The 12,843-nt window shown below is 40.3% G+C and overlaps 1 protein-coding gene across 10 annotated transcripts in view; it reads left to right on the top strand.

Annotated features, from left to right (window-relative positions):
• Positions 1-11,176, top strand: part of PPP4R1 (protein phosphatase 4 regulatory subunit 1) — a 66,316-nt gene extending 55,140 nt beyond the window's left edge. For all 10 annotated transcript variants that reach the window (XM_055800840.1, XM_055800836.1, XM_055800839.1 and 7 more), the window contains 8 exons: positions 1,178-1,273; positions 2,772-2,957; positions 4,329-4,490; positions 5,071-5,171; positions 6,882-7,002; positions 7,098-7,232; positions 8,238-8,379; positions 10,080-11,176. In XM_055800840.1, the coding sequence (XP_055656815.1) occupies positions 1,178-1,273; positions 2,772-2,957; positions 4,329-4,490; positions 5,071-5,171; positions 6,882-7,002; positions 7,098-7,232; positions 8,238-8,379; positions 10,080-10,243 (1,107 nt within the window). In that variant the 3' untranslated portion in view covers positions 10,244-11,176. The remainder of the gene's footprint in view (positions 1-1,177; positions 1,274-2,771; positions 2,958-4,328; positions 4,491-5,070; positions 5,172-6,881; positions 7,003-7,097; positions 7,233-8,237; positions 8,380-10,079) is intronic.
• The last annotated feature ends 1,667 nt before the right edge of the window (positions 11,177-12,843 follow it).

Raw genomic sequence — 12,843 nt, 5'->3', positions numbered from 1 at the left:
CACATTTAGTTACGGAGTCACTTAAATATCTCTTCTTTCTCTTGGCTCTTTGACACCTTGCTGCTGCTTGATAAGCCTGACAGGTGACTTGGGCTGCTGTGCCAGCGGTATGTAATTGCCTCACAGTTCTACCTGTTCTTTATCACCTGTAATTATACCTCAGCAACTAAAATTACAACCCAGTGCTTAGATGAAAGCAGCTCATGGAAGAGGAAAAGCAACTGTCTGAAGTTAAACCAAGGAAGGCAGATGGTATCCTGGAGGCTTTTTTGAGGAAGTTTTATAGTTCATTGACAAACTGATCTGAACAGCTGGTAGAGTAGGCACGTTCTCAGTGCTTGTGTTGACCCTGAGAGCTCACCCTGCAGCATCTTTGGATAGATCCCTTGGCTCATACCTAGCAAAAAAATGCCTGTCCTGTTCTGCCACACAGGAGCCTGATCAACTTTTCAAATACTCATCATGTATTTCTTGAAATTCACAATTGATTGTGCAAAGTTGATTATATTTGGGGAACTTCACCAGTATAGAAAGTGACCGTGCATCCCCTTAGCAGCTCAGTTTATGATAGAGCATCAAACCTTTACTGCTCAATAGAGTTCTGAAACAGAGTCTCAGTCCTTATCTTCACAGCCCAGATACGTAGCCGGGATGCTTGAATGATTGCTAAAACTTATTTTAATAGAACTGCTGAGAGGGGTGATGACTAGTGTCAGCAGCAATGGTCCACTAAGATTCTGTATTATAAGGTATCAACAACGTAAGTCTCATCAGTTTCTGCTCTTAAGTGTGAGGGTGCCTTTGTTTTGACCTTTTCTAGCACAAATCCAACAAAATCAGCTACAGATGTTTTCTCATTTTCCCTTCAGGAGAGAAGCAATGTGTTAGATTTTCCTTAATGCAGTCTTAATGGTACTCCTCTCCTGTGATTTTCATTTCATAAGAACCAAAACAGGGTAGAATAAGAGGAGTGTGTTTGAAAGAAGAAAGATTTATCTTACATACCTGTTGATTTTGGGCTGTAGTGAAATTGTATTAGATATTAAAACATTTATTCCTTTAAACAAAGAAAAAATCCCTGAGGTGAGGACAGCACTTCTTGATGTTGACACTTGTTTTGTGTTTAATCCTTGCGTGTATTTTGTGTGACCCTTTTTTTCTTCCTCCTTTTTCATAGAATATTGACTCTACGCTTCACTATATTCACAATGATTCAGATTTGAGCACCAACAGTAGCTTCAGCCCTGATGAAGAAAGAAAATCCAAAGTGCAGGTAAATGACAATGATTTCTGGTTTTCCTACGTGTTTTAGATAAGTGGATTTTTTTTGTGTGTATGTGGGGATTGCTTTTATGCATGGTGTTCAGTCGTTTCTGGTGTAGCTTCTATTAAATATGGCAAACCTCTCAAATAAGTATTTTAAAATGTTCTGTGTCTCGAGAGATAATGGCTGATTTCAGCAGTTGCTTCTGTTTTAATTATGTATAAGAGATACCAGTATTTTTTGACATGAGGTAATGGTTGTTGTAGACTTCCAGGCTCTGGTTTCATTTGGTTTCATTTTCTATGGAACCTATCCTGTAATGGAAATTAGGTTATTGAGGAAACAGGATTTTTTTTTTAAGGGTTTTGAGTAGAACTGCCCCGACCCCATGACAGCTTTTTGCAGAAAAGTTGCAAGAGGGTTTCATTAAGCTTGAACTGTCTCTTTGTTATTTTTTCCCAAAAGGAATGACTGTTTGTTGTTACATAGTTCAGAATTAAGCATGCCACCTTGCACCAGTGTGATACCTTGAGTGGGAACCTCAGTCCCTCTTGTTGCTTATGTAAGCTGAGCTATTTGGCAGCTGTGTTAAGGAAATCCTATTGTGCACCCCCTTGGGTAGAGTCAGTGCTTGAAGTAAACTGACAACAGCTGAAACAAAGACTGTGTTGAAGTCAACGCAAAGAGATTTTCACAAAATTTTAGTTCAGATGCTTTAATTTGTCAGTGGGGAGAAGTATTGGTCTTCACTGGAGATCTCTGTCTCTGGAGACGTCTTTTCCTTCCTGCTGAGTGTTTAGGGCAGGGGTCCTTGAACTACGGCCCGCGGGCTGGATACGGCCCCCCAGGGTCCTCAGTCTGGCCCCCGGTATTTACAGAACCCCGCCAGGGGTTGGGGGGGGAAACCAAGCAGCGGCAGATGGCTGCCTGCCACTTCATCCGTGTGCCGGCCCCCTGGTTAAAAGGTTTGAGGACCCCTGGTTTAGGGAGTCCAGAAGCGATATGGAACATGTATACTCTGCCCCCTCCCCTTCCCTCCCTCCCCAAGGCGTTGTAATTTAGTTTTCTTCTTCCTACCTCCCCAAGATTTTGAGAGGAACAGGAAAATTATTTTCGAGCAAGTCTCACTTGCTAATCTGCTATTTGTGTGGATAAGTTGTTATGACCAATTTGCACAGCCTGTGAGCCTGAGTGTTTGTAGAAAGGTAGAATGTAGCGTCTTAATATCCTGGTCTGCCAAAGTAGACAGTGATCTGCCCATTCAACTGTTACTAAGTTAGTCTGTATATTTTCAAATAGCCCTCAGTCTTGTCATTGTTTCTTTGGAACTTTTTGGTGGAACTTATGAAATACAAACCCTTTTCATTCTTAAGAGATTGTAATTAAATCATACTCTATATTTGTGGGGGGAAAAAATTTTCTTCTGACAGCGTGCCCTGGAATTTTAGTAAGCCTCATGAAAATTTACTGAAAATAGTATAAACACTCTACCCTTTTCTTGCTGTAGGATGTTGTACCTCAGGCCTTGCTAGATCAGTATTTATCAATGACTGATCCATCTCGTGCACAAACAGTTGATACAGAGATTGCCAAACACTGTGCCTACAGCCTGCCAGGTGTGGCACTTACGTTAGGCAGACAGAACTGGCACTGTTTGAAAGATACCTACGAGACACTGGCATCTGACATGCAGGTAAGCTCAAGAAGCTCTGACAGTGAATGCTCTGAACTGTTATGATGATTTGTCTTGTTTAGTGGGTGTTGGGTTGCTCTGCTCTCTCCAGTGGGAATGTGAAGGAGAGGTCTCCAATTTTCTCGGCTCGCCTGAGATCTTGTGGCAGTGCTTGGGGTTCTCATAGGTATGAGAATTTGGGCTGTGCTGCTATGCATGAGCAGACATGTGCCCCTGCAGGCATGTCTGGAGCTCAGTGAGTCAGCCTCACACCAGGCCTTTTTCGGTGGCCTTTTGGTGCTGTATCCAGTTAGTCATAAGGGAATAACATCACCACCACCACCACGCAGTGTTGCTGTTTTAAAAACAAATACTGGAAATAACAGCATTTTCCTTGTCAGGTGGTATGGAGGTAACTGTGCATTTTACTGTTGGTTTACAGTTGTTCCCCATTCCTCCTTTGTTTCCTTTTTTGGAGATGCTCTTTTTATGTTTTGGGTTTTTTAACATTCTCAGACTACTTCACCTCTCTTGAACTTGCTGGTTGCTATGTCAGAGCAGTGGTTCTCGGTGATGTGCAGTGAGTAATTTTATACATAGCTATTGCTCACATTTTCCAAACTCTTTTGAAGCCATTAAAAACAACTAGCTAATAAATTTAAAAATTAAATATAAACAAATTACTCTGTGTTCAAAACTGTCCAGAGTTTATCACCAGTCTAATCTAAACTAAGATTGAATCACTAAACCAGGGCAAGAGAACAATACACATGTTAATTGGAAAGTGCTGGCTAAAGAATGGATGCTTTTTTCTTTTTGAAAAGACTTACTTGAAATAGTTACTGTATTAAAACAGTGCCCCCTCGGTTTAGGGCGAGTAAAAGCTCTACTGGTCCTTAGACTGCTGAGCACTCGATGTGGATGAAACTTTACCTGTTATGGAAGCTAAAATATGCCAGCTGGAACACTGTTGGATATATCTTATGCTGTTTTATATATTAAACAACTGAGAGAGTAGTAGTGTGGAACTAATTTATCCAAAAGAATTTATAGCAGAGTGTAACATGTGGAAGAGCGCCGATGTCAGGAATACTGTTCTCCTTCCCGACACCTGGAAAATTGAAATATTTTCATTACTCTGTTTGCCTAGTTCCTTGATACTCAGGTGGAAGAAGTGATACCTTGTCATTTGTCCATGCCACCCTTCTCCCCACCCCCCTTTTCTTTTTGTTTTTAAATTCGCCATTTAATTTTCAGTTGTTAATTGAGATGCTGTGGAATATATTTGTAAGTGCTGTAGCTCACTGGGAGTCACACTTGGATACTGACCCTCAAGTTAAAATAGAGCATTTCAGATGATACATCAATAGAACTTATTTATTTGTTTTACAGTGGAAGGTTCGGCGGACACTAGCATTTTCTATACATGAACTTGCCGTCATCCTTGGAGACCAGCTTACAGCTGGAGATTTAGTTCCTGTCTTCAATGGCTTTTTAAAAGATTTAGATGAAGTCAGGATAGGTGTGCTTAAACACTTGCATGACTTTCTGAAGGTATGTCTGTGTTCAACTCTGGGCAAGTGCAGTTATGTGTTTTGCTTCATTTAGTTATACGGACTTTTTAAAATAGCACAGTATAACTCTATGGGAATCTATGCAGATGTCGGTTGAATACTAGAATGTATTGCTGATACTTTCTTTTCTCTGAAGAGCCTGGTTCATGCATGTTTATTCAGTATATAGATGCAAGCGGAGAGTATTAAGTTTTTTTTGACAGCTCTAACCTCTCTACACAGCTTACTTCTCAAATTTCTTTAGGAGTTTTTGTGTTAACTGCCTCATTTTTGGAGCTGAAAGACACAGTTTGTAAAATCTTCTAAAATCAATGCTATCTTTACTGCTTACCCGTCTTGTTTCCTAGAGTAAAAGTAGAGAATAGATTTTCATTTCAGTAGTGCCCCATGTGATTTTACAGACTTAAGCATGATAGGGTTTAGCCTAGGAAAGCAACACTATTGCTGAACGTATTTTTTTCTAAATTGAAGAAAGTTTTTCATTAGTTGTACTTTAAAGCTGCTCTTCTATGTGCTTATTGTAGCCTACGCTTTATGTAAGCTTATATTTATTGTTACAGCTTCTTCATCTTGACAAAAGACGAGAGTATCTTTATCAGCTTCAGGAATTCCTCGTGACTGATAACAGCAGGAACTGGCGTTTCCGTGCTGAGCTGGCTGAGTATGTAGTTTTCTGGATGCTTGTTTTTGTTGTTATGGATATGTAAAAATGATAAAATGATAGAATAGATATTTTACAGTGACATTATTAATTTTTAGTTAGTGGATAGTCCCTATCCTCCACTCGTTCCTGTTGCTTAAAAATTCCCAGTAGCTGTATATCACTGAAAATATTGGAATGTGAATGTCTTGTTCCATCACCATATGCTGGAAGCATTACCCTTCCATAGAAAAGAAATTGCCAAAAGAGAAGACCACATCTGGTTGCTCTTGAAGTCAAATAGAAGTGGTTTAGCTGTTTGGTTTCGAGTTGCTGTATTTGATGAGTAGGCTGAATTTGTGACAGTGAAATGGAGGAGATCGAGATCTTGAGGGGAGTAAAGAAAGTGAGCAGCAGAGTAGTGACCTTGGACTTCATCTGAGCAGACTTTAACTTTTTTGTGGAACTGGTAGGGGGGCTTCTATGGAAGGCAGCTCTGAAGGGTCAAGTTGCTCAGGAAAGCTAACAGAGGAAGGGGCTTCTGAAATTCAGTGAGGGACAGATGCCAAATCCTGTGCGTGGGAAGGAAGAGCCTCTGACAGTGATAAAGACTGGGGACTGGCTGCCCTGGGAGCAGCTCTGCTGGAAAGGCCCAGAGTATCACGGAGGACGGTGAGCTGCACGTGAGAGAGCAGTGTGTCCTGGCAGCACAGTCCTGGGCTGTATCGACAGGAGCGCAGTCATTATCTGCCAAGGGAGCAGATTAGCCCCCTCTAGTCAGCACTCACTAGATCTCATCTGGAGTCATACATCCATACCAATACAAGAAAGATGCTGATTGGCTGGAACAAGTTCTGCAGAGGGCCACCAAGTTGATCAGGGTTGCAACACTCATCCTGTGAGGATACACTTTGTGACCAGGGCTTTTCTAGCAGGAGTGATGAAATGAGCACGTAGTAATGACTATGACGGTGTATCTTTTGAATTAATTTTGAAAGACCTAGTTTAACAACTCATCATGATGCCATGATGTTTTTGCTGCATTTAAGTGTTGCTTTGATTTAATAACTATAAATCACTTACCTGTTACTGTGGTACGGAGGCGTTCAATCAGCTGCTTGTGACGTGTCATGCCGCTTCTCTTGACATGCTTTCTACCATTCATGACACACTAGTGTCTGCAACTTGCTGAAATCTTGATGAACTCACTACAAATTGAAGAAGACTGGTAATTTGTCTAGTTGTCCAGTATACTCTGAAATAGAGAAAGTTTATTGATTCGGTAAATCAGTGGACGGAGGTTACTTACCAGACTTAAAGAGTAGTGACTTTGTAGCTGTACATGTGTTATGTGTGAGATGTCTTTACTAGGTATTCAAATGTGTGTGCACACTGCGGTGTCCTTCACAGCTGGATCACTGTGCTGCATGTACCTTGTAGCTGTTACCAGGATCCCTGCCTTGTAAATGCAACATTGGTTTCCTTGCCTTTTCCCCTAGTTCTTCATTCTTTGAGCTCATGCATGCATTATTGTGAATAAGTGGCAATTTAAAATTTGTAAGTGACCCATAGTCTGACTGATAGCACTGAAAAATAGATTTTACTTTTCAGTAACTTTATTATGGCCACTTTGCATATTTAGCAAGTGTTGTCTTACAAATGATCGTATTCACAGTTAAAGCTACCTTTCTTCTTATTATAATGTACTCTGGTTCTTTTTCCATCTTGTAGGCAACTGATCTTGCTTCTAGATCTGTACAGTGCCAGAGACATTTATGACTACTTGCGACCTATTGCTTTCAGCCTCTGTGCAGACAAAGTGTCTTCTGTCCGTTGGATTTCTTACAAGCTGGTAAAACAATCTACGTAAATTCAGGATTTCAAACTTCTGAGGGTTGGTGGTCAGAAGTAATTTTTTGTATTTTTTTTTCTTCTCATTTCTTCAAGGTTAGTGAAATGGTAAAAAAGCTGTACCTGGCTTCAACATCAACCTTCGTGGTAGATCTCATGAATGAACTTGTTGAAAAGTTCTGTAGATGCCGCAAATGGTCTGGTCGGCAAACTTTTGTCTTTATTTGCCAGGTGAAATGTCTTTTTGTTCGTCTTACTTGGTTTTGGGAGGCAGTGGTGGTAAGAATTAAGGGGAGATAGCCGCTGGAACTCTTCAGCTGTCTATTGACACTATTTTAATCAACATGTGAGAACTCTGTTTCCAATAGGTTTCATAGCTGCTTTCTTCTGTGTTGCTCCGTAGGTGAGCTTTAGTGCATCTTCAGCTTAGCATATTAACATCAGCTTGTTAAATCTGGTGTTGAATGTAAAACAAAAGCATAGCAAAATAATCTCTAAATTGGGAAGCCGCTTTGTTACTCGGCATGAAATGAGATTTTTACAGTATGCTGCAGCAGCCTGCTGCTTTTTTGGGTTACCCTTCAGAAATCAAGCACTAGGAATTGCCTAGAACTCTGTAGCCAACTAGTGCAGCTTGGTCAAAACCAATGTATTCTTAGCAAAATAAGCAGAAGAGTTGAAACTAGCTGGGGTCCTGAGGAAATGGTCACATTTGGAGGCAGTAGCAGAGGTGCAGTCTGGGAGCCAGCATGACTGCTGCCCAAGTGGGACAGTTCTTTGAAGTATTTGGAGAAATGCGAGCTTTGAGTGTATATAGAGAAACATGTTTGGGTGCAACAGAGGCTTATTGAGATGAATCATTCTTATCATAATACAGTACCTAGTTAAAAGAAAGAGTAAATCAGTCTTGAGAAGGATTGGGAAAGTCTTTTACTTTTCTTCCCTGTTTTTCAAATGATACGGTGATTAAAAAAACCCCAAACAGTAAAAATAAGTTGCCAGCCTTCATGCAAAATAAAGTGGGCTTCTAACCAAGCCTGAATTTCCTCAACACTAACTTGCTGCATTGTGTATGACTTTGTGCTAGAAAGTATTGTACCATATTTTGTAACGTTGTGGATACACCTACTGTATTTGTGCTATGAGGGCAATAAGATCTGTTAGCTCTGATTATGTGTTGGGATTTTATCCTCACTGTGCTGAAATGTAATGAAATTGTTTCTGTGCTCTTGCCAGACTATCAGCGAAGACGACTGCCTGCCCATGGACCAGTTTGCTGTGCATCTGTTGCCACACTTACTACACTTGGCATCTGACAGGGTTCCAAATGTTCGAGTCCTGCTTGCAAAAACATTGAAGCAAACCCTTTTAGAGAAAGGTTAGTCACAGAGAGAGTTGCAGTGAGCTCACTGCGTATCTTTTTGTCCCTCCGCTTTCCTGTAGTCAGCTGGGAAAGAAGAAACAACATCAGAAGTGGGTCACACTTGCTTTAACAGTTTCCTTGGTGTGGGATGTTACCTTGGCGGACATAAACCCACAAACCTTGTTGTGGCATCAGAGCCACTGTTTGTAATGCTGAGGAAATAAGAGTTCTTGCTCATATGCCAGCCTGCTCTTTTGGTACTATTTTCCCTGAACAAAGTAGTTTGTGGAGTTGTCGTCAGGGCACAGAAAGCACACATGAACAACTAGCAACTGTGAGCTTGTTGAGCAGTGCCCTTTCTTCAGTTAAAAAAAATTTCTGTTAATGTTCTTTGTAATAAAAGAAAGAGAAATCCTTACATACAAATCCACCATCTGTTTTCTTACTGGAGATGTCAGCTGTTTGTTTTTTATATTTTATGGTAGCAGTGGGAAGAAAGTTTCTCTGGAGTATCTTCAGGGAAATTAGACTTCCAACTTTCAAACTGCAGACTTTGCTTAGGAAGGCACCCCCAGTGCATGGCAGGTGCCAGAAGAGTCAGTGGTGCTCGGTGCCCAAAGTACTGTAAAGGAAAACAGCATCAGAAATACTATGCTATTTTGTAAACAAGCAGTGTCCACACTCGGAACACTTCATCCAGTTCTGGTCACTTTCTCAGAACCATAGACCGGCTTGAGGACTGTTGTTTGTAGTGTAGAAAGCGTGAAAATAAATGCAAATTCAGGGCACCGGACGACACAGAGGATGCCAGCACAGTGAGAGCTAGGCTACTGCTAGCTGTCCTGTGCACACTGGAGACTCTGAGTAAACATATGTAGGCAGTTAAGATGGATCAGCTGATGTGCAGTAACTTACCCTCTTGTAAACTGTGCCAAGGCTGTCACTGTTACTGTGTAGTATTGATATTTTTGTTGTTGTCCTCGCTATTTTTGTGTTCCTCTACCTGGACGGTACACCCCCATTGTGCATTGCCACTATGTCAGCTTATAATACAGATAGTCCCTGCCTCAAAGATGTTACGTATATGATTAGGGATGGTGGATAGATTATGAAAGGCAGATTTAAAAAACAAGTTCGGAAGTTTTTAAACCTCAGATCTAAACTGCCCTTTCTGAGCTTTTTGTAGTTACGTCGCTTTTATGCAGTTTGCCTAGTTCATGAAAACTGTCAGATGTTGTAACTTCTTCCACTCTTATTTCATGTTACCCATTTTATTGTTTGATAATTATTTGGCAACGGAATTGGAACTGAAATGGAGTGGCATGGCCATGGGTTTGTGATACCTTCCTTCTGTCACAACTAGAAGCACACTCCTTCCAAGTCTCTTGCAGGTTGTTTTTCCTCTGCTTATGGAGTCTGTCATGCTTACTTCTATACTGAAGGACCGTAGAAATCCTGTACTCTAACGCAGCACTGTTAGAGCCACTGTGCTTTGAATGATTCTCATTTATTCTGACATGGAATGATTTAATTTTTTTAAAAGTGAATTTATAGGTATATTCAGAAGCATATTGTGTGTCTGCTCAGATATTCCAGTTTGACTATACGTGTACGCGGTCTTCTGAGGTTTTGAACCTCATGATAGTATGCTGAGGTTTGTGTTGAAGTATCTGCTGTCTTTTCTTCCTGTAAGTCTTGTGCATTTTCTCTTACAGAATATTTTCTGAATTCTGCCAACTCTCATCAAGAAGCTGTGGAACAAACAATTATGGCGCTCCAAATGGATGATGACAGTGATGTCAAATATTTTGCAAGCATACACCCTGCCAGTACCAAAATTGCAGATGATGCTATGAGCACTGCTTCATCAACGTATTAAAAAGTTCTGAATGTTGCTATAATTAAAAAAAAAAAATTAAATTAAACACACTGTCCTCAAATGCTTCTAAAATGGTTGATCTAGGACAGCCTCTTTGGAAGGAGAGATTTCTTGCCAGACTTAACAGGTAGATGTTATCTAAACCTGGTAACAGGAAATTTTAAGTCAAGAGAAGTAAACATACCTGTGTCAGCTTGACTTTAGAAAAACACTGCTCAGAGGATTATTTTTGCCACCGAAGCCTTAAATCTTCTGTCTTCCTGAACAAATGAAACTTGAATTGGCAGATCATTTTAATTGTAGAAAGGATGCGATTTCCAGAGACCTGCATTGTTTCTCCTGAGGAGTTAACTTAGTAAGTATTTTCTGTAGCAACTGATAGATGAAATGGCCAGAAAGGCAAATTTATACCAGGATGCAAGACCTCCAGTATTAGCGCTAAAAGTTTTTATCATTCAAGGAGTTGATTTGTGTGCAGCTGGGCACACCCTTAAGTGGGAATAGCTTTGATGTTTGTAAATGGGAAAAGTAGAAATTTGGATTTCTCTTAAGGGCTCAGTGCTAACACTAAACTAGAATTTGATTTTAATCCTTAAATGCAGCATATTGCTGTACCCATTAGCAGACAACTTTGCTGAGTACCTGTGTCCTAATTATTTTCATGCTGGTCATGACCTAAAGAAAATTTATTAGCACATGTGCTTTAAGTCAGGTATTTTTAACTTGATCATGATTGGCTCTGAGGTGCAACTTTTTTCTTCATATACTGTACATATCTGTGAGCCTCCTTGGAGAGCTGCAGTCCTTACTCATGTTGTTTAAAGCTGTTGTGATACAAGTTGTTCTCTACTTGTCCAAATAAAATTTATTAATAAGATTCAAAGCAATCTTGTGACCTTTTTAAGACATTAAAAGAATAAGTTTGAAATTTAAGTGGTCGTCTTTTTTTCTAGTTCTTTACACTCTGATGGCTGTTGCAGGGGGAAGTGGTTTGCTTAGTGATTGTGAAGAATTTTTCATTTTGAGATGGAGTGTACTACAGCACAGGTATGCCGTGGCTGTGTAATTGAGGTTTTGCTAGATTGTCTTTCAAGCATCCCTGTTGTGCTTGGGAACCTGTCGCTCCGGTGTGAAACGGCATCTTTGCTAAAGTGAGTGTGAGTATCCACCTCAGTGCAGATTTACAGGAAACTGTGAGCTGCCCTTAACCTACCTTCAGTCCCTTGACTGCTTTTGTTTCCTCTCATTTAAAAATACTGATACAATATCTTCCTCTGTGTCTTCCAGGGGCAACTTGCTTAAATCAGCTTTCTCCAGCCTGGCAAACCTGAAGTGTATGAAGCTTATTTTCTTGAGGAAGTAGAAATGGTTTATGTCAGCTTATCTTTGATGTATTTTAGCAGAACTTTTTCATTTATCAGTCAGGTGCCCAATACTCTCAAGTTCAGCCTCAGGCAGGCATGTGTTTTTTTTGTGTGGCCCTCTTTTCTTGGGAAAACCGATTCCTCTGCAGTTTCTTCTCTGGTAAACAGAAAGCTGCTCTTTACTCCCCAAAGGCTTGCTTCTTGATTCCTGAGCATGGCCATGGACGCATGATACAGAACCATCTCTGTCTGCCTTGAAGCTTGGTGGGTTTGGGGTTTTTTGTTTGATTTTTAAAATATTTTTTTATTTATTTTAGGGTTGGAGTTTGTTTTGTTTTGGGTTTGGTGGTTGGTTTTTTTTGTTCTGGTGTAGAGGTTTTTTTTCTTTCCTTTTAGATTTTTCCTTTGCTTGTCCCTTTTTCTTTTCAAAATTGGCTTAAAATTTGAAAAAGTAACTATATGCCCAGGTCAGAAGTTACTGTAGTATAGGTAATATTCTCATCAGGTGTTCTCCTCCTCATGTTCTCTAAGAATTGTTCAGAAATCATGTGCAAATCCCTAGAGAACTAGGCAGGGTGCCAGCAGACTGTCAGAAAGCAGTGAGCTCTTCAGGCAGGAGGGTATCTGAGCTCTCCCTGCTGACATGGAGAACAACTAAAAGTAACTAGCCCTTTCCCAGGCCAGATGATTTCCATTTGAGAAATGCGTGTTGAAGTCCAGTTAATTTCCACATTTTTTGGAGGGTACATAAATCCCTTTGTTTTTTGCCTCAGTGACGGTTGAATTGTAGTTGGGTCACGTGTGTGATTTCTAAGGTGAATGGCATCAGCTTTTTGTTGAGACCAGAGCATGCTTCAGGTCATCTTCTAACTGTGAATGGAATGCAGTACTCGCTGGAGGAGTAGTGAGACTTAATAAATAAATAAATAAATAAAATCTTAGCGTTTGAAGTCCAGAATGAACATATCCAACCTAATTCCATTACTGTACTATCTACTTGTTCCACTAGTCCAGTAAAATGAAGCATTATATCTGATCCATTTAGGTATTTTCTAGTTATTTAAGGGTAAGACACCTTTAAGTTGAAAAAAATGAGACCGATCTTGCCGATGCTTTATTTCTCTGTTCTGTGTTTCTTCAGTACTGGTGTGGACTTGTGAATTTGAGGTAAAGTTTGAGGCTTTTCCTAAGGAAAACTGAGTGGTTTCAGTTGCAGAGTGCTTGAATCCCCCTGAC

The sequence above is a fragment of the Falco peregrinus genome, chromosome 3 (genome assembly GCF_023634155.1).
Source record: "Falco peregrinus isolate bFalPer1 chromosome 3, bFalPer1.pri, whole genome shotgun sequence".
Lineage (NCBI taxonomy): Eukaryota > Metazoa > Chordata > Aves > Falconiformes > Falconidae > Falco > Falco peregrinus.
The sequence above is the reverse complement of the archived record's forward strand: the minus strand, read 5'-3'. Positions and strand labels throughout refer to the sequence as shown.